Source organism: Amblyomma maculatum, chromosome 11 (genome assembly GCF_055883805.1).
Source record: "Amblyomma maculatum isolate TAMU_Amacu chromosome 11, ASM5588380v1, whole genome shotgun sequence".
Classification (NCBI taxonomy): domain Eukaryota; kingdom Metazoa; phylum Arthropoda; class Arachnida; order Ixodida; family Ixodidae; genus Amblyomma; species Amblyomma maculatum.
In genome coordinates this window covers 47,320,267-47,346,241 of record NC_139354.1, presented here as the reverse complement: position 1 = coordinate 47,346,241, position 25,975 = coordinate 47,320,267, and the positions used below count along the sequence as shown (strand labels likewise).

General features: G+C 44.9%; 1 protein-coding gene across 1 annotated transcript in view; it reads right to left on the bottom strand.

Moving 5' to 3' along the window:
• Nucleotides 1-2,979: 2,979 nt before the first annotated feature.
• The window catches only part of LOC146173754 (phospholipid-transporting ATPase ABCA3-like), a 106,367-nt gene continuing 83,371 nt past the window's right edge, over nt 2,980-25,975 (bottom strand). Inside the window, exons 19-23 of the mRNA XM_084585259.1 lie at nt 25,255-25,730; nt 20,592-20,779; nt 19,417-19,590; nt 11,768-11,981; nt 2,980-3,249 (exon numbers count right to left, since the gene is read on the bottom strand). Of these exons, the coding sequence (XP_084441385.1) occupies nt 2,980-3,249; nt 11,768-11,981; nt 19,417-19,590; nt 20,592-20,779; nt 25,255-25,730 (1,322 nt within the window). The remainder of the gene's footprint in view (nt 3,250-11,767; nt 11,982-19,416; nt 19,591-20,591; nt 20,780-25,254; nt 25,731-25,975) is intronic.

Sequence of the window (25,975 nt, the reverse complement as noted above, 5' to 3'; positions counted from 1 at the left end):
AAAGGAAATACCCGAGTTGGCTCTCTTTCAGGCACCCACCCTACACTCACGCCTTCAGCGTGAGTGTAGGGTAGGTGCTGGCTGGCATAGTGAAGCTTCCTCTTCAAAACGAATATATGCCTTCCTTTGTGTCAGTGATTGTTGGCCCCTTGTGTATTTTGTAACGAAGCTAATCATTTTCCCCGTATTGTTCTACTTTCGGGGCGAACCACGATAGCATGCTATATGCTTAACGAAGTAATCGAATTTAGCGACCCTGACGTCATACGTTGCGTACGATTCTTAATGCACAGTTCCCATCCTCGCTATCAGTATTACGGGATGCGGACGATATTACAGGACGTTGCATATTATGTGCAGGGGATGCGCGGGGCGCTGGCGAACACGCAATACGTTACACGCAACATAACTGCCTAAATAATTGTATTATAAAACATTCGTCGCCGTAGCTCACAGTAAAGCACCGGACGCGAAGTTCGGTGGTCGTCGTATGTACGGATCGCAGCGGCTTCGTGTGGTTGTCTTTTCTTACACTTCGGAATCGGTTATCTTTATGGTTTATTTATACTCCGAATTGATCAACACAAAAACATAAAATCAATTCCATATGCTTTACTTTATAGTGTCAAGGAACGCCGATGCAGACTGGGCTGGCAGATTACAAGGATATTTATCCTTGTATAGTCCGATACAAGAATAAATATTTAGATAAAATTGTTTTACGTTTTATTTTTGGTTATGCGCTCCATAAATACACTGCGAAATTGAAGGCATTAACTAATGAACATAACTTCAATTAACAATGTTTCTAAATCAGCACTGTGTTTGAAATATTAAACGCAAAAATGAGTTTTTGATAGCGAGCTACATTGGATTTAAATGATAAACATTCCTGAAATTGCATCCCCTTCATGTGGTAATGTATTAAGAACGATGTAGACGTCGTCTACATCATATACATTGTAAACGGCCCCTGCATTTCATTCAAGGGGTGATAGTTAATGAACTCGAGAAAGAAAAAAGCCTACTTAAAACAGTGTTCTTTTACCGTTCGTTGACATGAACGTGATAAAATTTCTAAAAAATTAAATCTGTACTGTCTTTTATGTGAACAGCCGTCGTCATTCGAAATTTATCAAGTGCACTCAAATCACAAAGACCGAAATAAATACCTTTAGGTAGTCAGATCTGTCTTGGCGTCTGTTACTTAGATAATGTTCTCCTCAACGTGCAGTCTAGGGTCACAGGCTCGAAGAATTTTGCTGAGCTTTGCAAGCCTGGCTTCCTTAGACACATTCTAATTTGAAAGTGGAATAACAGCAGAAAAACAGTAGCCGAAAACGCTAACAAATGATCATGATTCTAAGTTCGCTCGTTCGCCCCTTTCCGCTTGTCACTTTGCGCACTTTTGAATGCACTAGCTCGCAAATATTTTCCTCTATACTGCAAGGCAGCTATGGTGAACTGTGATGTGCTGTTCTGCATATGTGATCGGAGCGTGTATGATTCCAATATTCTGAGAAAAATGTCTTTCAAATCTTCATTTTTTTGCAGATAGAGGCTAAAACTGCATAGCTCCTGAAAGGCTGGTGCTTTGGAAATAATTGTGAGATGACTGTTGAATATTGTAAGGTCACTTTACTAAATATACCGATCGAAATAGTCTAAGCTGTAGACGTGCAGGTAAAATTTGCATGCTAAGCTCCTCTTCCGTTTAAAACTAGTTTTTATAACTGGTGTAAAAGGTAGTGGGGTGAGGTTTACAATAGACAGCTAGAATCTAAGGCCTACCATGAGAGCTGATATATTGATTGTTAGATGGACTAACGCAAGATGTAAAACAAAATGTTCTATAATGCTCGTTTCAAGAATTTTCCCTTACTTTTTTTTACTGTGCAAAACATGAATCAGCGTTGAATAATCTTAAATCCCAAAATAATTCCAAACCGAGCTGCCATGCTATAAGGCCTTGATGTGCTTGGTTATGTATGTCCTTGTTTGGCATCAGAGCCCTACGAACCGAATGCAATAATCTAAAATTCAGCTACTTTCCACAGGGTTGGAAGGGTACTGTGTTCATCCGTCGATATAGGGAAGGGTCGCTTGCATTTTTTGTACCATAGAAGAGCCGAAAACTGGTTTTCTGGCCCCTGGTGACTCCATTTGCTATCATGAATAGTGTATGTTTTCATTTTAAAAACGTAAATGAAGCGACGCAGTGTGGATTAATCATTGCAAAGAAACCGCAGAAGGAATTGTTTTCGCGTATCAAAGGTATGCATAATATTTCAAATAACACGACTGCCTGAAAACAAAAGCGTCGACTAAAACATCTGGTCGAAGGCAGATCTGTACAAGGGCTGGGCAAAAAGGGAAGTGATAGTTATGGCTCGACATATAAGTGGGAATATATCAGAGGTTTCATTGCGAGAGAGGTGTCAGTTCTAGGAAAAAGTTCTGGCCTGCTGTCATTACGCTTCATTTCTATTCTATTCTCACCAGTCCTTGAATTTAACAGCTAGGTGGAATCCGGAAATAGAAGGCGCCAGAATAAAAAAAAACACGAGCACAGCTCGACCATCATAGCTGCCCAAGAGCACTACAAGGACGCTGGTTATACAAATGAGAAAATACGACACATAAGGCTAGTGTTTCTTTGCAGCAGGTTAACAAGATGAAATAAAGCTCAACAATGTTTTAAATAATGTAGGTTATACAAATTGTAACGTGATGAACTTTAATTTACAGCAATATTCGATAAAAAATTACTGCGAAAGAAACAGCAGGCTGAAATTCTCTCTATAAGAAAGTAAAAAGTCTAGCATAAGAGCAATAGATCAATTGATCCAAACTACAAATAAATTGAAGAGCAATATACTGATCGGCAGCTGTCGGAAAATTATTTTCAGGGTGCTTTTTACATTTTTCATATGCTTGTTTGTTAAAAGAAACAACTCAAGAGGCTGCGGATTTTTCATATCACGTTTGAATTCCAGAAGAAGGAGCTGGAGAGGCTGTGGTACTTTTCGACGCAGAAGCGCTGCCAGCTGACACTATGGTCTGCTGCTCAGTCTTCTGGCCAGGGAGAGTGGCCATCCCCTTTGTCTTGGCGAACGCCAGAAATATTTGCTCCAGCGTATTCTCGCCCACTAGGGCGTGTTCGAGGTCGAAGTCCTTTTGCAGCTGGACAATCTTTTTGAACAATGTACTCCACGGAATGCGTTGCTCCAGGTGGTAGCAAAGGACGTTCTGCGCGGCAAAGGACACATAGATAAACACACCTTTACATGTCAGCAGATTCCAGTTGCTCTGGGTTGAAATCTCCGCTACGCGGATGAGCCAGCCTGCATTATTTGGTGAACTCCATTTAATTGGCTCCCTCAGGCGCCTTGTATGAACACGAACGTTCAATTACCTTCTCTATACTTCTCGCTACAGGTAGACAGCATTGGTCATGGGGAGCATATGGCAAAAAAGAGATATTGAGAAAAGCGCCGTCACGCCTTCCCAATTCAAAGCTCCGTATTAATCTAAGGAAAGATTAGGAAATCTGGGAACTTATCTGCTTTCCGCAATACAGCGTATTAAAGTGCATATGAGGGCTTAATGAAGCATGATTTGTTGTTAATAATGAAAGGCGAAATATTTATGAAACATTCAACTTGATTTGACCTCAAGAAACAAAACTGAGGAAGGTCACTTTTATTTTTATAATCGTGTTGATAATAAACAAGTAATCGCTTTAGAAAATTAATTTTACACAAGGAAGAGACAACAAAACATGTATTTCCTGTCATCTGAAATTCGCATGAGCCTAAAAGGAAATGCAAGACTCCTCTATAATTACTGTTCTAATACTGGGCCGCTTCATTCCCCACATGTATTTGAACATCATTAATACTTGCAGCCTTGTCCGCCTGTCATGCTACATAGCTCTAGACCCAGGGAGTATTCGCGCTATATTAAATATCAGCAGAGAATAAAACTATTTGCTTGTTAACATAACATTTACCTGCATCGTATTTTGTGTAATACAGCACTCAATTTTCAATAATAATCGCTTGTGATAGGGGACTGTCATTCCTGGGTGTTGCCCACGCATTTTGTGACATTTTAAACAGTGTTTCGATGAATCGGAAGGTACATGTGTCTGAAAACTAAAATATATGTGTAAGCGTTAATTGTAACTGTAAAACAAGAAGTTGTGAAGCAAATGATAAAGCCAGAAGTAGTGTGAGGCGACGAGAATGTTTATTCTGCATTGGGAGGTCCTAAATGACTGCCCTTTTCTGGGCAAGATATCTCCCCATCGCCACGAACCAACAAAGCAGTCTGCTTTAAAAACCATTTCAATATAGGACACATGCTAGTTAGTTTATCAATTTCAGTCACGAGGGACAAAATTTGAGCTCAGTCTTTTTTCAATGCTAATTGTATCGTTCACTGCCAGAGAAACACCTACATACCCTAAACGAGCCAAACGAACAATTCTTAAAAGACTGTTCCTTATTACCTATTGTGTGATAAGAAATATTACAACCCAAGTGCTGCATAATGCGGAGCACTGCTGGTCCCACATGGTAAAATGGGGCTTGAGTGACCCTTCTGATAACGACGTCGATCCTCTGTTGGGCCCGACGAAGGGGCAGCCCAAGTGGGGCTTGCTCCTTTCAACATTGGGTGTTTCTTTGGCTATATCGGACCACATTTCATCTAACCTGCATCGGTCCTTTCTCAGGTACTAGAGATCTGACGCAAAGTTTATGTGGGCTCAATTATGAAAACCCCCATCGAAGCCAAAATCGGGCCACCAGCAAGAATCCGCTGATGATTCCACATCCAACATGGGCGGCAGGGACATGGAGTGCCAACTTGACTCCTGCAGGACCGTAATAAAACATTGCAGGACATTATTGCCACAGGTTGCAATGGGTGCATTAGGGGTAAGGGCTGTCCCTGAAGTACTCAAACCACTCCACTGTGGGAAACATGCGGGCAAGACGCAGTTGTGCGTTCCCATTTAGAGCCCATACGACTTAAGTCAGTAAAGCAGCAGCTAACCACAAAAAAATACTGCCTGCCGGAACTGCTCACATTTGTCCAAAGGAGGACCGAGGGGGAACTTAGTGGACTAGGTGCACCAATAAATGGAGTCCAATTAGGGGAAGCCCCACATGGAATTCCTTTATCGATCCTTAACGGGAATCGTTTGATTCGTGTGAGGAGCACACTCAGGCCAGCAAGGGCCCGCATTGAAAACACCACCATGTGACAGGGAGGTCCCTCAATGGAACAGGGTTGGCTAGGAGCATCAAGAAAGTTAGTTTAAAGTGGGGCAACGCTAACTTCGCTACCATCCCTGGTGCATAATTAGACAGGCTTTAACTTATGTGGGCAGCCTAGTGGGCCGGACAATGGGCCGCGTTGCAAGCTCCATATTCGTCCTTCCGGTGGTCACATGAGCAGCCCCCATCTAACCAACAAGTGGAAGCACTTCAGAGCCAACTTTGTTGCAGTTTGGAAGGCATCCAGAACAGCTTACATGTGCAGGCGAATTGTGCCTAGCTTAGATAAGCATGAAGAGATAACCTGAAGTAAGCGTCATTTGAAACATCGCATTGTCCCGGTATGGTGCCCACTAATGTTCGTTGCAATTTTTATATCATTGTCACGTGAACAAAGATGATATTCCTGATTTGTGTGCATTGTGAGCTTTTCATTATTTGCCTACAATTTGAACAATGTACCATTTTATGTAGTGCATTGTGTAATGAGCTCAATTAAATTCCTTTTTGAACATGGTTTACGGTTCCATAGCAAAGTGTTTAATGTAACTAATATTTGAGGGATTAATTCATGAAAACACATAGGGGTCATTTATATGGAAAGCTTTAAAATTGATCTATTCTAGGAGTTTATTTTTCTGCAAGAGGCATTCGTATTTCTTGCTTTGTGTAAATTTTATTGCTTACAATGCACGCTGTGAAGCTGGCACACAGCACAAGTCCAGTCGATTACAATATGCGCCTCTCTCCCAATGACGTGTGTGGGCGCATAAAATAGGCGGACCAAGAATGCAATATTAAAATGCAAGAGCGCTTACCGAAAACAGGGCGGTACTCATAGTAAAAAATATTGGCCGCACTAAGATTGGACTCCTCGCAACAAATGGTGAAAGATTGGCAAAATATGATCTTAAATAAAAGTTTTTAAGTATTGCAGCAGTACATAAAAATAAAAAAATAGCGCATATTTATACGCGTTTTCCCATCTGCCATCGGTGAAAAAATATATATGCAGAGCAAAAAGAAAGAGAGTTTCATTCAATGAAAAAGTTTATTCGGACTGAAAAACACATCGCTGGCAAAATGCGTGGTCACGCAACAACTGCCTTTCGGAATTCCTCATTCAACTCTGTGTTAACGCTATTTCCTTAAATGCCACATTCTACAAAAAATTTTCATCTTGTGGCCTCGCCATTGTCAATGTGAGCGAAAACCAATTGTGGAGACCCCTAAGCTACGACTTTTAGTGGATGCTCGAAAGTTTAGGCTACGACAGGAAACATAATAGCCAGGCCATATTAACATGGCTGCATGGTCGAGGGGTAATGTCAGTGCTACCTTTCTGGCAAAGCTGATTTCGATATCATCCTATCATATGAAAGGAGAGGATCGAGTTGACAGTTCCTGCTAAAAGTAATATCAGGCAACCCTACGTTCACTCAGTGCGCGGCCATGTCAGCTGCCATCTAACGCCTGAATGAGCTCGGCTCCTGATATCTCGCTCACAACTCCAAAGCCGATGCCGACGCAGGAGTTTTTGTTGAATGGGGCTTTGAACGCACTCGTGTTAAATAGCTAGTATTTCTTTTTCAGGTAGTAGTTGGCAGCTATGTTACCTGGGCATTGAGTGTACATCGGTATGTGCGACTGCAAGACTGCGTGAGAAGGAGAACCTGACAGGTGATGTCACCTGGGGCGTCACCTTGTCAGGGAAAGGCAATATCAGAATCTAGTGCTTCAGGACCTTTGGATGTTTACACAGCCACGCCACCCCAAGGCAACGCATGAAGTTTTGCATGACTGGGTTAAAGCAGGCGTTTATAATATGTTGGAAGAGCCTTGAAATAGCCTGGTAGGTTACTCTACGAAAATGAGGAGGTGTGCCTTACTAGTGACATATGATAAGTAAATAGTGGGTAAGCCAATACAAACAGGCGTATACTTGAAGCAGGATCTGGAAGAGGTGATAATCTTGGTCCACTGATGCGTCGCATCGTTCCGTTAAAGGGTATAAGGCGTAAATGTTCTCCGGAAATTTTTCTTTCCGAGGCAATCCGAAATACAGAGAAGAGAGCCTGGTGCGTTACAAACAAATAAAGTTATTTGATATTCAGCTGGCTTACCAGTCAAGCCAATATGTATTTTAAAAAGCCATCTAGCATAATGACTTTGGGAGCTCGACGAAACTCTCAGTTGTCAGAGGAAAGCAGACTACGGGACAATGGCGTTTGATTTTTTTTTTTTTTAAAGCTGGAAACGAATGGCCTGCCAATGTCATGTAATTTTATATTAGGTGAGGCTGTTTCCTACCCGGGTGGCTCTTTGCAGCTCTTTTGGGATCATGCACAATTCTTTATTACGTGTTTTTTTGAGCCCGTTGGAGGTTTTTTATTTTTCACGCGGTCTTCCTTTTAAGACTTCCTGGTTTTATGGGAACTTGCAAGAGATCAAAGGCGAGCTATTTCTAAGCAATATATCTACAAGGTATTTGCAACAAATTGCAATGCAACGCCTTTCTGGCCGCCCTGCGGCAACTCCAGCCTGGAGTCTGTCCATCGATGTCTAGCCATATTTATAATCCGCAATTAAGAAAGGTTCTGCCGCTCCGCAGACATTCTGCAGACTATTCGAGCATGGGGATTTCCACATAGCTACAATTAAGTTGCAGTGAAAAGCACTGCTGCGACTTTTGAATACCAATGTATCCACCACATTCTAGCACGTATGGCAAACATATATTCTGGAGCTCACCGTGGCCGTGGAATCAGTTTAGAGCTTTTCAAATCATAGACTGCACACCCAACATCAAGCAACAATGCACAAGGCTGGCGTGGTATACATCTGTCATCCAAAACACATTTGGAAACATCAGCCAAGGAAGGGTTATTAGACACTACCGCTCCTCTCGATGGCCGATGCGGTCGTTCAGTTCTCATACGTGAATGAGCCCCTAGAATACTAGATTTCGGTATAAAGAAAAACCACGTCTGGCTGCTATCCTGCTCACAGACGGTCGGTTAACAAATGAGACACAAAAACCAGAAAACGGCGCGCCAAACAATAAAGTCCCATACGCCGGTACACATATGTAATAGTGGTCGTCCGGTCGGGGCGTTAAGCAGGCAAATATTTTCGTTTTTGTTTCCCCAAGCTACGTGCCGCCAATTCGTGCAAGTATATAAATTTAATCATAAAAATTGCTAAGGGAGCAATGCGCTTGAGCCTCATTTTCACGGAAGGGCTAAGGGAGACGGGAGCGAGCCTTTGGTTCCTATCTAGCGTCCCTTTTTGCAGAGATGTTTTCATGCGTACACGTTTCGCCTCGCTTAATTAAATAACTTTTAATTTTTGCATCTGTTATCTGATGGACATATAGTGATTAGCATGCGGCTGTAAGCTACCATATTTAAAGAAAGACCGCCCTCTGAAATATCACGCCGCGCATTTCCCAAGCGGTCGCTAGTGCGTGCGTCTTTGGTTTGCGTGCGTTAATCGGGAAAGAAACGTTCTGAAGCCCTCAGTTACCGTGTCATCTGCCAGCCTCAAAGGAGCTACAGGAGATGGCACTTCTTGCGAACATAGTCATTTAGGTGGCCTCGTATCACACAGCCTACTTACCAAGCAGTACCCCGGAGATTCATCTGCTAGCTATCACATGCAAAATATATTACTGGGATTTTTTTACTTGGAACTACAACACTATTTAGATGTATACATCAATGTTGTGGCGTTAATATTAAGAGACCGCCCATTTCAGGAAAAAAGAGGTGTTATACTGCAGTCTAGATATCATTACACACGCGTTAATACCTACGCGAATAAACTATTAGAAAGGATAGGTGCTGGCGTTGGAGAGGAGAAGGAAAGGCAGGGAGGTTAACCGGTAAAAGAAACTGGTTCTCTGCCCTGCACAGGGGGAAGGAGGTTAGTGGATATAAACGTGATGGGTAAGAGAGCGATGAGTGAAGTCAGTATCAGTTGTTTAGTTGTTCAGTCGTGTCCGACTCGTCGTGACCCTATGGACCATATCACCCCACGCTTCCCGGTTTCCCACTATCTTCCTAAAATCACATAACTTCATCTACAGCGCCTCGAGGATGCCATCTAACCATCACGTTCTCTGCCTACCCCTTCTCCGGTAACCCTCAACCTTTCCCAATATCAAAGCTTTCTCCAGCGACTCCCCTCTTTTCATCAGATGACCAAAGTAGCCGAGCTTTAACTTAAGAATTTGACCCTCCAATGTGCAGTCAAAATTCATGGTCGACAATATCGACTGATTTGATCATCTGGCAGTCAAAGGAACTCTCAAAAGTCTTCGCCAGCACCACAGTTCAAACGCGTCAATTCTTTGGCGGTTAGCCTTCTTCAGAGTCCAACTCTCGCATCCATACACCACAACTGGAAAGACCATAGCACGAGTTATACAGATCTTGGTTGGCAGTCTGATGTGTCTGCTCTTAACTAGGCGGTCAAGGCTAGTCATAGCTCTCCTTCCCAGAAGCAGGCGTCTCCTAATTTCGTGGCTGCAGTCACCTTCCCGGTTAATCTTGGAGTTCAAGAAGAGAAAATCTGTCACGGCTTCCACTTCTTGTCCCTTGATGCTCCAGGACTTGATAGGGCATGTCGCCATGATCTTTGTCTTTTTAATGTTCAGTTTAAACCCAAACTTCTCACTCTCTTGTACGCGCATCAGACGTCTCTTGAGTTCCACTTCACTTTCTGCAATAAAGTGCTATCAATTGCATATCTAAGGTTGTTCATACGTTTTTCAGTAATCTTCACTCCAGCTGAAGACTCGTCCAGCCCGACCTTCCTCATGATGCACTCAGCGCATAGGTTAAATAGGCAGGGTGACAGCATGCAGCCTTGTCTCACTCCTTTCTCAATCGCGAACAAATCAGTAGGACCATGCTCAGTTTTGACTGTGGCCTCTTGTCCTTCATACAGGTTCCTGAGGAGAGAGGAGGAGAGAGTTGAGGTGAATTGGAACTCCTATCTCTTGGAGAGCTTGCCGCAATCTGTTGTGATTTACGCAGTCAAACGCTTTCGCATAATCAATAAAGCAGAAGTAGATTAGTTTTTGGAACTCTCTTACTTTTTACAAGATCCAGCGAAGGTTGGCAATCTGGTCTCTAGTTCATCTTCCCTCGCGAAACCCCGCTTGCACGTCCGGAAGCACCCGATACAGGTGCTGCTGCAGTCTACCTTAGAAGATTTTCAACATCATCTTGCCGGCATGCGAAGTAAGCGGGATCGTGCGGCAACGAGAACAATCTTTGGCACTGCCTTTCTTTGAAATGGGGATGTAAACTGACCTTCTCCAAGCCTGTGGTCACTGCAGGGTTGTCCAATTTTGCTGAACTAAGGTATACAGAATGTTAAAAGTGTTACCGTTAAGGTTTTGAAGCAACTCAGCTGGAATGCCATCAATTCCACTAGCTTCGTTATTAGCAAGGCTGGCTAAGTCTCATTCAACTTCACTCTTCAGGATGCCCGGCTCCAGATTAGTGATCACAACCGTCTTATTTTGGGTTTGCACATCCGAGTACTGCTTGTAATGATCTGTGTATTCTCGCCACCTCTTCTTTATCTGTGAAGCTTCAGTGAAGTCCCTGCCTCGTTTGTCCTTGATCATGCCCAGCTAAGCACAGAAACTGCCTTTGATATCTTCGTTTTATACAGCGCTTACATAGCGTTGGAGAAAGGAACTCTAACGTGAAGGCTGTTTTCATTTTTCTTTCGCTTTATCATTTCTTCAAAAAGACAATGACGATAGCTGCACTGAAAACTTTAACTGCTCAGCAGAAATTAATTCCATGCTTATTTTACTGTTCTGGTGGTGCTGCGCCAGGAGAGGCGCTTGTAATGAGGATATCAGATCTAAAAATAGACTTCGCTGCAGCACGTGTTCAACTTTTTCATATCAAGGCCAAAAAATGGGAACATTGATCATTGTGCTGGTGTGAGTGGTGAGCAAATGCGTTCTTTTTGAGAAAACAATTTTCACTATTGGTAAGATACGAAAGGTGCAGTAATGCTGCAAACTCTCGGCCACAAAAGTCATAAACATCACCTTACCTCATTTAGGATAAACCTGGAGTTAAAAATACAGGTATATTTTACTTGCTCTGATTTTTAGTTCTAATGATGAGAGTCCGCGTCATTAGTGTACTGTGATGTATGAATGCCGGTAGATCAAAATTTGCTTGGTTTGGTTTAGGGGGTTTAACAACCCACAGTGACTAAGGAGCAGTAGAGGGCTTCGGAAATTTGCACCACCTGGGGTTCATTAGCCTTTACTGACATTGCAGAGCCCACTGAAGCCTTGATTTTCAACTCAATTCTATAACAATACTAATAATGAAAGAATGCTTCTTTCGAACCTTGCGCACAGCCAGACACCTGGCACCCTCTCAGCCCTTCTCGCTCTGAAAACAGTGCCACTCGGTGTCCAACTTTAGAGAAACCTTAAAAATTACCTGATGAGTGTCGGTGATCTTGACCCCAGGGAAAAGCTTTTCTACGGCCTGGGCCAACCTTCCAGAATCAGCGGCTGCGGTGTGCTTCAGCATGAACTCCATCCAGTACCCGCCGCCGAACTTCTCCCTTAGGTGCTGCAGGGTGCCCAGACACATCATCTGGCCCTCCACCATGATGGTCAGGCGGTCGCACGAGAATTCGCACTCGTCCATGCTGCACAGAAGAAGCAAATCCACAGTGGTCTCGTGAATTGCTTCTAGTGTGATGAGCATGGTATGAAAGTGCCCAGTTGTGTGGGCTGAAGTGTGCAGGGCCCGCCGCCTTCAACCTCATATACAGACGGGTGTAGAACTGATGTCTGAACATTTAGTTTCGATTTAGCAGCTCACAACGTAATCATCAATGAGGAGTTTGTTGTTTAAATGTTGGGGAGAGAGAGAGAAACTTTTATTGTCGGGAGTAGTGCGACTGGGTCTTAGTGGAAGAGCCAAATGGCCGTTAGCTGGGGGATAGCGGCGACTTCTTTAGCGCGGTTTACGGCGCCCAATTTCGGGGCTCACGTTGCGCAGCTCTTCCTTTCAGGATTGAAGTTAGGGAGCTTCTTTGAGAGCCTTGGGAGGCGGGTCCTCTGAGCAATCCCATATGACGGGATTAAGGTCGGCGTTATCTTCGCACCTAGTGCAGGATGAGCGTGTGCTGCGCGGAAATATATGTGCGTAGACCGCTGGGTTGGGGAACGAGTTCGTTTGTAGTTTCCTAAGAACATTTTTTTGTTCTCTGCTTAGTGATTTGTGTGGTGGTGAGTGTACTCTTCTAGAGTGTTTGAAGTGTTCTGTAAGGTCGCTGTATGTGAGCAATTCTTCCATTGCAAGATCCTCGGCATTAGGTGTCACCACTCAGCACACAAAACCTCGAGCGTGTTGATGAGCAGCCTCATTTCTCGGTTCTCTGATTGGGCGGGTGTCCATACTAGTTCTATCTCTCTGTCCAGTCTGATATCCACGAGGGTGTTTCTGGTAGTATTTTATATTCTGCCATGCGAGAAGCTACGTATAGCAGTTTTTGAATCGCTGACAATTGTGTCCGCATCTGTTGTAGCGATGGCTAAAGCGATTGAGCCTTCTTCCTCTTGGTCCGAGTAGCGGACTTTGACCGAAGCGGCTGATACGCATTTACTGATGTTACTGGACTGCTTAATTGCGCAGACGGCAGAGGGACATTCCGCCATATTGTAGTCCGGGGCGTCGGTGTACACTCTTTGCTCCTTTCAAAATATAGAGGTCTCGTATGGCGACAATATAGCACGCGAAACAAGTCAACGGTGCAGGCGATTAATAGGCACTAATGTTTGCGCTCACTTCATCAATATCCAAAACTTAAACAACGATCTCCAAAAACAAATAACAAACTAACACGCCGCTTGAGATAAGGTACTTTTCCTTTCGTTGCTTTTGAGATGTCAACCGTAATAAAAGAAAAGCCATTTTTTTCTCTGCGTCCGATATCTGAAGCAATTTTGTATCCAATCTAGTTACAGCCGCTGCATATTGTCACGGACAACAGGGCTCGAAGGCGTTCGAGGTGTTCTCCAAAGGTTTAAGAGAACACGACAACGTCGTCAAGATAAACGAAACAGATTTGCCATCTGAGGCCGGCGATGATGGTGTCCATCACGCGCTGAAAAGTAACCGGCGCTGAAAATAGGCCGAATGGCAGCACATTAAACTCATACAGTCCATCTCGGGTAACAAAAGCTGTTTTTTCGCGGTCCCGCTCATCAACCTCAATCTGCCAGTACCCGCTCTTCAAGTCAATGGAAGAGAAGTACTGGGCGCGACGAAGCTTGTCGAGCGAATCGTCGATACGGGGCAGCAGGTAGACGACTTTTTTTGTGATGTCGTTCAACTTTCGATAGTCAACACAGAAGCGAAGGGTGCCATCCTGTTTTTTTCACAAGCACGACAGGGGACGACCACGGACTGTTGGAGGGTTGGATGACACCATCACGAAGCATTACCTGAACCTGTGTGTGAATCGCTTCACGTTCCGTCGTTGAGATGCGGTACGGCTGCTGGCGTAGAGGGCGGGCATCGTCAGGAGTAATTATACGGTGCTTCACAAGAGGCGTCTGCCGAATTTTCGATGATGTCGCGAAAGAAGCACTGTATTTTAGAAGGAGAGGACGTAGGTCGTGCTGCTGTGTTTCCGAGAGATCTGTACTAATATCCAGACGATCAAGGGATGGGTGCACATTTTCAACTTCTCCGAAAGTAAAACATTCAGAAACGTCCGCTAAGGCGTCGGCGAATGCGATTGCGGTAGCGCGGAAAAGATGGCGGGGCTCGTTAGTGAAGTTAGTCACCAGGAGATGGATGAGACTCCGCGCCGAGGTGATGCCGTGGGTGAGCAAAAGGGACTGATTGCCCTCAGCGACCGCAGTTCCGTCACGCAGTTCATCGCAGTTAACGGTCACAAAAACACTGGAACGTGGCGGAATAGAAACGCTCTCGGCGGAAATTCGAAGAGGGGCGTGGCTTTGGCGGTCTGCGGTGTCAGTATCATCCGCTTTCTTGGTCGAAAAGGTCACGGTACGCTTCCGGAGATCGATAATGGCCCCATACTCCCGAAGAAAATCGACACCAAGGATACAGTCGCGGGAGCAGTCAGGTATTACAAGGCAGCTTACAACAAATGTGGAGTTGCGAATTTGGACTCTCGCCGTGCACTGACCGCTCGGAGTTACGACATGTCCGCCAGCGGTTAGATTCTGCGTGCCAGACCATGTCGTCATCACTTTTTTTTAGAAGCGCCGCTAGCTTCCCGCTTAAAATGGAAAAATCACCACCAGTGTCTACCAATGCGCTAACCTTAAGGCCGTCGAGACCATGGGTATATCCAGTGAGAGTCTATCTTCACGTGTACGAACTGTCGTCGGGGCCGTCAAGTCGCGGTCGCTCACAGGTGGCGTTGTCGGGGGGTCTTCGTCGCGTCGATTTTAAGCGGCCTCGCCCCCTGAGGTTGCTGTCTTTAGTTTTCCCGGCTCGGACTAGACGGCCGTCGCTGCGCCATCCAGGAGGAGCTGGGCTGCGAGGATAGTCGGCATGGAGACGGAGATCGTGACTGTCATCTAGAAGTTGGCGCCATGCGCTGCTGGGCTACGTAGTCCTCACTTTCCCGGGGTCGTTGGCCTAAAGGAGGGCTGCGCATGTCGATGGGGAAATCCTTCAGTCCCAGTTGTCGACATGGGCACTGTCGATACAGGTGGCCAGGTTCTCCGCAGTGGAAGCACAGGCGCTGCTGATTTGGGGCACGCCACAGGTCTGCCTTTCGGTGGGGTGGTCGGCGGTTGTCGATGTACGCCTCGGGGTGGGCTGAATACAGCGAGCCTTGGTCGGGAGGCGGTAATTGTGTGGAATCAGTTGGGGGACGTCGCAAGATGTCCGCATAGGTTGGCCGACAGGACTCGGTGGAAAAGGATGGTGGGTTAGCAGATGGTACCGAAAGCCGAAATGCTTGTTGGAGCTTTTCTCGGACAATACTAGCGATAGAGCTGACCGTCGGCTGGGTAGCACCGAAGAGCGTCTGGAGCTCTTCACGCAAAATGGAGCGAATGATGTCGCGATGAAGATCCGGACTAGCCCCGAAGGCCGAATGCGGCTCCGTGAGCGAAGCGGCGAGTACCGGCCTGTCGTAGGTCGTAGACCGCTGCTGGAGCATCCTTTCCATCGTGACTGCCTCCGAAAGAAACTCGGCAACAGTGCTCGGCGCATTGCGCACGAACCCAGCGAACAGTTGTTCCTTAACGCCGTGCATGAGATGGCGTACCTTTTTATCTTCGGGCATGGCCGGGTCAGATCGTCGGAACAGCCTAGTCATGTCCTCCACGTACATGGTTATGGTCTCGTTTGGCATCTGTGTGCGAGAGCGTAAAGCCCTTTCCGCTCGTTCTCGGCGATCTGGGCTGGTGTAGGTGTCCAGGATGCAGCGGCAGAACTCGCGCCACGATGTTAGGGCGCCTTCGCGATTCTCGTATCAAATACGAGCGCCCTCTTCCAGGCTAAAGAAGGCATTCCTGAGCTTTGCGGCATCGTCCCACTGATTAAATGCGGCGACGCGTTCAAACTGGGTGAGCCAGTCTTCGACGTCTTCCGTCTGACAGCCGTGGAAAGCCTTAAGCAATCGTGGGTTCTGGAAAGTGTAATACGTTGGAGTTTGCATGACAGGTCGAGGGGCGGCTGCGGTGGTGAATTCCAACGGCCCGTGCTCAGGTGGTAGGCCTAGGTTCCTCCGGCTAGCGCGGTGAACAGGCATGTCAATTGGCACAGGACCTGAATCTTGGGTATGCGGAGGAGTGTGGGACATATACTGGGATCGATACCCAGCACCTCCACCAAAATATGTCACGGACAACAGGGCTAGACGTGACAGACGACGGGACGAAGCTGTACCAGCAGGCAAAAGTTCGGCGCACAGCACGCGAGTCAACTTCAGCGTCCTCTTCTTCCAGGCGCAGCAAGAACATGGGGATACCAGGTGGCAATATTTTCTTGCAAGGATTAGAAAATTATGAATCAAGCTCACCTGGAACCTCAAACGCACCGTCATGCAATGTCATTTGTCAGCGTCGGCTAAAACATGTGCGGAGGCGACTGGGGTGTGTTTATGAATGAAAATGCATCGTGGGTATGGTTCTGTCAATTTGACAGTGGGTCACCCACCTCTGACTGCACTACTATGAGGCAGAGGCCTCTTGAATACTACCAAGTGAAACGAAAATAAAGGCCGGCAAGAGCGCATCTGATTTCACAGTTGCTCTAAATCATATCCCAACATTCAACATTACTACTCTTTCGTTCTTAAGCTTCCTCACACATTCCGACATATATAACGTCTCATCTGCCTCATGGCGACTCTACTGGCTGCGTCATGATGTCCGACCACAAGAACTGGTACCCCTTCTGTGTGCCTTCTCCCCAGTATACCACACCTAAAATAGTCGCCTAGCGCTCTTTGCGCTAAATGCGGTTAGAGTGCTGAATTGCGCAGCCGTCGGTGCCGTACAGCTCTCTCGTTCAAAATCAAGATCAAAAGGCTGCCAGAGAATAAAATATTGTACTTCAAATACTTGCGCTACGTTGAAATATTTTTTAATATTCTTTCGAATGAAAAAACAGGCGGCCCTATAGAATTGTGCAAAGCACGTTTCACGCACTAGGTCAATTAGCAAATTCCGTACAGGGGGGATATTTCGGAGGCCTGCGGAGAAACCGCGACACACCTTTCGCGAAATTTTAATTCGACCAGTCTACAGATGTCCCAGACGTGCAGCAGCGGCGGTACACAAATATATTTCTTTGTGAAGGAAGTCTAGTTGCTTGATGAAGGCTACCGAGAAACACATTTGTACAGCGCACGCTGTTGTGACTGGCCGACATCATGGGTTGCACGTTTTCGAAAATCCTTCCCACGATAAGATAGTAATCGTCAATGTTCACACATCGCAAGCCAAAATATGTGCTAAGAAAGAAAACGCGCCTGTCACCGCCGTGGTTCTGGTTTAAAACATGGTCGCAGCCGCACTCAGACGCAAGCAACATGTTTTCACCCACATGTACACGTCACATAGTAATTGAAAGATCTACAGCTACACCGCACAGATTAAGTTCTGAGGTCGAACCATCCTTATCGCTATACGTTTTTATAAAGCAAAACACAGTCTTCAATTTGATGTGACAAGCCATGCGGTGGAAAAGCAGACTATATTGCTACTGCAAATATTTTTAGATGTTGCGGTGATGCGGCTGACTGTCACACTTCGGACAGTACCCTCTGGAGACTATTCACCCTGAGATTGCGTTGATGCGGCTAAATATCAGACTTTGGACAACGCCCTGTGGCCACTATATTCCGCCTTAGGGTTGCCTTGATGCGGCTGGCTATCCGACTTTGGACAGTGTTCTCTAGCGACTCTATTTCGCCCTAATATTGCGAAGTTGCGGCTGTAGCGACTGTATTCTGCCCTAATCTTGCGTTGATGCGGCTGACTACCACACTTTGGACAGTGCCATGAGGCGACTGTATTCCGTCCTAGGATTGCGTAGATTTGGCCGACTGTCAGACTTTGGAGAGTGCCCTGTGACGACTGTACTCCACCCTAAAATTACGTTGATGCGGCTGACTATCAAACCTGGATAGTGACATGCAGCTACTGTATTCCGCCCTAAGATTGCGTTGATGCGTCTGATTATCAGACACTAGACAGATCTCTCTAGCGATTGTATTCCGTCCTAAGAATGCTTTGATGCGACTCACTATTAGACTTTGGACAGTATCCTGTGGCGACTGTACTCCGCCTTAAATTGCGTTGATGTGGCTGGCTATCCGACATTGCGCAGTGCACTCTAGCGACTGTATTCCGCCCTAAGACTGCGTTGATATGGCCGACTATCAGAATGTGGACAGTGCCCCGTGACGACTGTATTCCACCCCAAAATTGCGTTGATGCGGCTGACTATCAAACTTGGATAGTGACATGCAGCTACTGTATTCCACCCTAAGATTGCGTTGATGCGGCTCACTATCAGTCTTTGGACAGTGTCCTGTGGCGACTGTATTCCGTCCTGGGATTGTGTTGATGCGGCCGACAATCAGTCATTGGACAGTGCCCTGTGGCGACTTATTCCACCATAAGATTGCATTGATCCGGCTGACTATCAGACATTGGACAGTACTCTCTAGCGACTGTATTCCGCAATATGATTGCGTTGATGTGGCTCACTATCTGACTTTGGGCAGTATCTTGTAGCGACTATATTCCGCCTTAAGATTCCGTTGATGCGACTGACTATCAGACTTTGGACAGTGCGCTGTGGAGACTAGTCCGCCCTAACATTGCGCTGATGCAGCGGACTATAGAAGTTTTGTCATTGCCCTGTGGCGACTGCATTCCGCTCTAAGATGGTCATGCCTCACCTCGTGTGTTGGTGACTATATAATTGCGTCATGTCAGTGACAGATCAAAGGCGTCCAACTTTGCCGCGGTAGAAAGACCTCGTGAAAAGGAGCGGGTATTGATGCGTTAGGCATGTGCGCGATATATCATAGAATGGCTGTGATAGACGGAACGCAATAAGACGGTGATATAGCGCGGGACATTGCCCGCGTGCAGCGGATTACCCAACGCATGAATAAGCGTAAATGGGCTCATAACGACAGTTACAGCCAAGTCACGAAAGCGTTTTAGAAAAACGCTGCATCCTCTTCTTTCGTGTCCGTAGTGCTTGAAATGCTGAATCCGCTAGTTTCAGCGGAAATTGCCCACAGATGAACTGTTTTCTACGCAAATGACAGATTTTTTGTGAGCTCCAGAAAACGTGCCTAAAACAGCGCTGCTCCTGTATATTCTAGTAATGCCATTTGACGCCATTCAAAATAACGCCCATTCGCACTTCATTATCTATGATTTCCTACATTCTGTTTCTGACCTTTCTTCCAAGCAAGGTTGACAACACCACTTATGCATGTCATTACCATTTATGCATCAACAGCATGCCAGTGACGGCGGACCACTCACATATATGGTTGTCTAATCTTCTCCAGCTAGACAAGCGCACTTTAGTGGAGACGAGAGGACATGAACACCACTCACTTATGCGAAGTAAGCATGAAGCAAGACTTCGAGCGCTTCTTTATTTCTTCAATGCCTCGAAATATCTTGTTTCGGGACATCACGTCCACGCCGGCGTAAGGCTCATCCAGGAATATGAAAGGCGGCAAGCCTAGAAGCGCGGCAGCGATGGAGAGCTTGCGCTGGTTGCCTCCGCTACAGTAAAAAGACACAATGGGACAGCACATTTTCAACTTGATTCTTTCTCAAATATGCCACAGTGCTGCGACACGAAGATTAGGCATTTATTCCGAGCGCTTTTGTCACGCAATTTTAACTAGTTTGCAAATTTGGCTGTGAAGGATACAACAAAAGCTAATAAAGAAACAATGTCTTTTGGAATGGTATGCGTTTTTTTTTCAAACCTGTAAGGGAAAAGTGTAAACCATAGCTGATATTTATATAGGCACAGATTTAAACGAACGCTGCGGCCAGCCACTCACCGCATTAAGGGGACTTCCTCAGAGACTTTTCTTTTACTTCGCGTCGCGCGAAATATTTCTTCTCAACGGGTGATAAATGTAGTTGCTAAGCTACAAGCAATTTGAATTGAAATCAAAACCACAGACTCCCATTCTATGCTAGGGGAATGAAATTTTAACTCTCAATAAGCAAACATTGTTCACAAGAATGTTACAAAAGAGCGCATAGCCTAGGCGGGAATGCTATCCGAGTAAATCACCTGGTCAACATATATTTTCTTTTTTTGTTATGGGTCAAACGAGATCTCTTTATACGTTTTTTTCAGAAAACGCTACAAGCCTTTGATGCCTATGTAAGTGTTGCGGAAAATTCACCTCTAACGTGCACGACACCACAGTACTTTTCTTTGTACTTTTTGAACATTTTACATTCTTCTTTATGGAGCATATAGATCCAGGTAGGTACTAAATGTCTCTAATGTAACCCGAATGGGGAAATAAAACCATGGCAATGCCCACAAAAGGTAACACCGCATGTCAGATGGTGCACAAGTAATAATCTGTGGCGTCTTCCTTGCGCAACCCATAAGACTAGTGTTGTATTGTGTGGGCAGCTTGCAGCTTTTATGCAGTGAGACGCACATATTTCTTAATACAAATGACTGCTTTGTCAAGACGGTATATATAGAGTATGTCTCAGATTTTCAGTCTGTTGAAGGAGAGCAGTTTTCGAACCTGTACACGCCACATTCCTTTGAAGCGTGCTCCTTGAGGTCCACAACAGATAACATGCTCTCCACCATGGGTTGAAGGTCGACGTCACTTATTCCACGCAGCCGACCAATCAGGTAAAGATACTCGTAGGCGTTCAGCCTCTCAAGTAGTCCTCCTATTTGAACGCAGTAGCTTATTTGTGACTGCCACTGCAAATAAGAGGGAAAAGAAAAATGGAGTGGTGGCCATGATTGGACAAAAATGTTTAAGCGATACTGATTGCAAATCAGGTTATCCGATTGATCGCCTTCCAACATCGAGCCTTTTTTATAAGTCAGGTTTGTGCGCAAAAATAAAAGAATAGTGGAGCCGCGAGGTACTTGAGGGCAATATTTTGGTTTCAGGCAGAGAAGAATATCTCCCGCAAAAATAGACATATTCTCACCAAAATTTGGAAAATACTTGTCTTAGTGTTTAGTTTCAGAATAACTAGATGAATTTGTCATCTGCAGCAATACCCGATTCAATTGTGCTGCAAAAACGGCTGCATGCAAGGATCAGGTGTTCCTTAAAGATGCTGGCCACTGAGCCAACAATGGCGGCCTTTTTTGCAATATGTGGCCTTTTGTTGGGCTCTCTGTCAGTGACGCCCCAGACATAATAGTCGAATTGATTCCAATCTGGGGTAATAGATGGCCGCACGTTGGGATGGTCATGTAAGCTGTCAGCCAGCTACTCATGGGTGACGCCGGCGATGTGGGGGAGGGGGGGGGGAGAGGAGCCGCATCGCGCTGAAAGACATAAGGTCTTCCTTTCGAGACTATATCACTCCAGTGCTTCACAACGATGCAAGCACCTCCACATACGCGGCATAATGAACGCGGAGTTCTGCAAAAACCTGTGGCAGTATGACGTCACCCTCATTGATGACGACTGCTAACACCACCACAGACGACGGAAATTTTGTGTGCATCACTGTAGGTACCTCACAGCGTTTTCACAACGCCACCTGTCGTTAGGGCAATTTGCTGTTTGGTTTTGGTCAAACTTCTTTTCATCTAAAAAAAAAGATTCCAGGCTCCTCAGGTTTCTTCAGCTTGCCAAGCAAGCCTTGCACCGGAGCAGACGATTCTCCCGAGGTTTATCGGACCAGAATTGCCCCCTCCTCAAGACATAGGAATGGTACCGGAAATCCTTGCGCACAGCGAGCCTGACAGTTGACTTTGCGACTTGGAGCTTCTTTGCAATGGCCCGCATTGATTCCCCTGGATAATTACTCGACTTGCAGCCGTTGAAGAAAATCAGGTGTTCTAACGGCGTCTTTCCGCTTCTTGTGCGCCAGAGATGCCACATCACCGCCAGAGCACATCAATTCTGTCCGCACCTTTTTAAAAAAGACTTCGCTACATTTAGAAAGTTGCCAATTGGGACGAGGACTGCATGGCGTTTCATTTTCTGCATCAACTTGTACGCTTCCATTTTTGACTAAACTGCGCAGTATGAATGATAAGGGGTTGACCAACAAGAAGCCACACGCCTACGTAGATATGCTGAGCCTGCTGGTATCTATGGCGATAAGGAATAGGGACCTGAAACACCTCGCACACCCGGTATATACAGAACAAGAGCTAAAAAGTAGGCGTCCAAAAAGATCAAATACAAATTCCCTACCACTCAAAAAAATTATAAATATCAGAAATGTGAACGCAATCGAAGAAACTTTAAAAATAACGCTTGAACATCAAGAGAGTAAAAAATGCATAGTATATACCGTTTTTCTTGATGTAGAAACCTGGAATGCATGTGTGTATGTTTCCTTTTGTTAACCTTTGCAGCTTTTCCGAGACAGCATAAAAATATAGTTCAGCTCGGGCTACAATTTTATTCTCAGTGTAAGATTTTTATCTACCCTTGGCTAACATATATCGAATTACGGTAAAAGAGGGGTATTCACACAATCAAAAATTGAGATGTTTAAACTTGGTACGTAAGACAGACATTGTTCCCAAAAATAAAATTTCAATATCAAGATAAAATGTGGAAATTCTGGACTACTGATGTAGGAAACTATTAAACAAGGAATTCCTAAATGAACAAAATGCTCCACATGGACTAATATTCAACTTAGAACAATATTTTAGCTTCATTCAAAAGTTACTGCTTCCTGAGTTATGTGCGTATTATTTACATGCATCTCTCAGGAAAACTGTTCCACGAAACCTTGAGACAAAAATAACTCTGAATTCTATATAAAGTAAGAACAGGTAGATTAAACCCCAATCTTTCTCCTCATCGCCCCGCTGGAAGCCATTTTGTTTCTTTGTCTTTTGCCGCTCGGGGATCTGGTATTCTCAAGAGGGTGGCGGAAGAGGGAGTTTTTTTGACATCATCGGGATTGTAAAGACAAACTATTGCCCTGTTCCTCGTATATTCAATTCAATTCAATTCTTCATGTCCTTTTTCAGAGCAGGAGACAAATCAAAAAGCCGGGACAATGGCTTGACGCGGGTCCCGCACCCTTACAAATTGGCATACGCACAAATACGGTAGTGCCACTAGAGATTCACAGGTCAGAAAAGAAACAAAGAGAAAAAGGAAAAAATATCTTAATATTAGAATTTGTATTGCAAAAAGAATCGAAAGACTCTTGCTCTAAGCGGTTTAACAAAGAGATGAGCGGGCACATTAATGATTCCTTACTGCAGTTTGTTCGCGGCATGGACACAATCCACGTTTTACGATGACGAGTGTGGAGATAAGATTCGTTCTTTTCGAGCTTCGCGATCTCTGCTACAATGATATCGCTGGTTTTAACAGAGGAGTTGAAGCATACCCGCAACCTGTACGTACACTCTGAACACGAGATCAATGTCACTGCGCACGAGATAATTGAATGATAATGGCAATGAATATTTGGTATATATCGCAAGGCTTTTTTCTGTAGTAAGTGCAGATGAGATACATATGTGACAAAGTTGTGCCCCTAACGCGGTTACCATAATAAAATAAAGACAACATTAAGTAAATGTACAGCAGGACTAAGGTCTCAGTAAAGTGTGCGTTTTATTAGAAATAAGACACCTGCTGCAGTGGCTAGTTTTGAAAAAAAGATGTTTTATATGCATATTCTATGTTAAGTGCATTGAAAACAAAAAACTAAGGATCATTGCAGAATCAACTATTTCCAACATATTTGTGCCTAGGCGAACATTAAATGGCTCTGAGATGCGTTTTCCTTTCGGCAAGTAGAACACAATTATTGTTTTATTTAAATTTATTCTAAGATGAAATGCAATGTCATCCAACAACTTATATACACTTTATAATTATACACTTATAGATTTCATGTTTTACTATTTATATTTGTGTGCAGAAATATATTTTATCCCCGTGGGCAAAAAAAAGTAAGCGCAGTCAGAACTTCTAATTTTTTTATTGCAACGCCCGTACCTTCGTTCAGGCGTTGCGATTTGGCGTGCTTCCGCGCTATCGGCAGAATATTTTTGCTGCAGTTTTCGGAAGCCCTGTTGAGTAGAGTTCGAGTGGTGGACACATTTCGTCATCCTGCGCACACCCTAAATATTGAGCAGGAGATGACAGCTACCTCATATTTGGCTAGTCGTCCCTAGGCCAGGTGACACTGCATCCGATCGACTATTGGAACAAAACACAGAGCTGCCAAAGTTATCTTCCCATTCTTCTACAAATATAAATAAAGAATCCGCATCCCAATTAGTAGTACGGCGCTATTTAAACCGTTTTTACTGCCGAAGTGACACAAATTCTATACCGCATTTCGTTAGCAAAACTGCCACCGTGCTCCCATTCACACCCTCTCATGCGTCAAAAACACCGGTTAAAAACAAACTGAAAAAACCTAAGGTTAAGATGTTAAACCACAGTTTTAGATCGCAAAATGTGTTCCAGCGCGAAGATGTTTCTGCTTCTTAAAACACGAAATATCTCGATGCATTTTACATTATGTTCCACGGAGCAGTCCGTAAAGGGTTCAGTGTGATTTCTCAGTGGTCACTTGCTGAGTGGAGGCTCTTGGACGGCTGAGGTGGGCGTTACTTCATGGTCTTTGAATTGTAGTCATTCATTATGGAAGTAAACGTGCACAAGGGGCTAAACCCATTACGTTTACATGCATATCTGCATATGGGCGCTCATAGTGCGCCCATCTTAAGGCGCCCAAGTGATGTTCCCTGCAATAGGCTGCAGGGCCACCATAAGTAGCCGCAGTCTTATAGCAACAATACTGGGGAGAAAGTCTATAAAAATTCAACAGCTACTCACTGGGAAGCTTGAGAAGAGCTCTAAATTTAACAGTTCTTGGCCTTAATAAAGTCTCTATAGCGCGACAGGTGTCCATTAACAGGACGATTAAAAATAATGACCTGTCAAACTCACACTTGTCATGTCTGAGTGTGACAAGATATTGTTGCAGCGAAGAGTTCAAACACCAAAAGCACCAAGAATGTAAACTACAGAAATATTTCATTGTTGCAAAATAGTGCATCCGGCGAATAAGTACGTGCGCAAATGAAAATGTTATCTACCCTGTCCTCTCGGCCATCATAATTTTGTTCTCTCTGTGTCAGGCTTCCGCAGGGAAGATGTAAAGATGTGATGACAGACAAGGCTTCACAGAAACATAACAATCTAACCTAAATCTTCTCACCTTTCGAACGTTCTGGCTCAGAGTCGCTATTTCTGTCATGGCATCCCCGAAGGTCACGCTCTCGAGGCCGGAGAGCATCTGGAAAGTGGTCGTCTTTCCAGCTCCGTTCACTCCCAGCAGGCCGAAGCACTCGGAAGGTCTGAGCCCTAAGTACACACCTCTCACTGGGCGGATATCACCGTAGCGCTTGTGCAGGTTCCAAGCAAGCATTGAACAACTGCTGAAGTCCTGCTTGCTTCGAAAGGAGTCGATCAGTTTCTTCTCCGCTTCCACGTCTTCATCCGATAGCACCTCTTTTCCCGAGTACGCATCCGCTGGTGGCAGGTAGCCAGACGTGAGGAATGTCATCAGTCCGAGAAACACGATGCCCATAAGCAGCAAAGCTAGGATCTCGTAGCCGATGCCGTCTTTTTCAAGGGAGAGCAGCGGGGCGAGTTGGCAGTAATGAGGGATGCTCGATGGCTTATCCGACTTGCCTGTGGTAAGAAAAAAAAATGATGCGTGATCTATTTATGCCATCATTGCTCCCACCCCATACACACTTGTTTTCCTTCAATCTGGAAGTTCAATACTAATATGGATAATGAGAGATCTGAAAACGGGGCAAGACGTAGTGTTCTGTTTTCAAAATTATTATTTGTTCATTCGTAGTATGAATCTGTCTGCCTTGAAACGTCTGCTGAATACAAGAGGACTGCAGGAGTATATAATCCCTATTTAA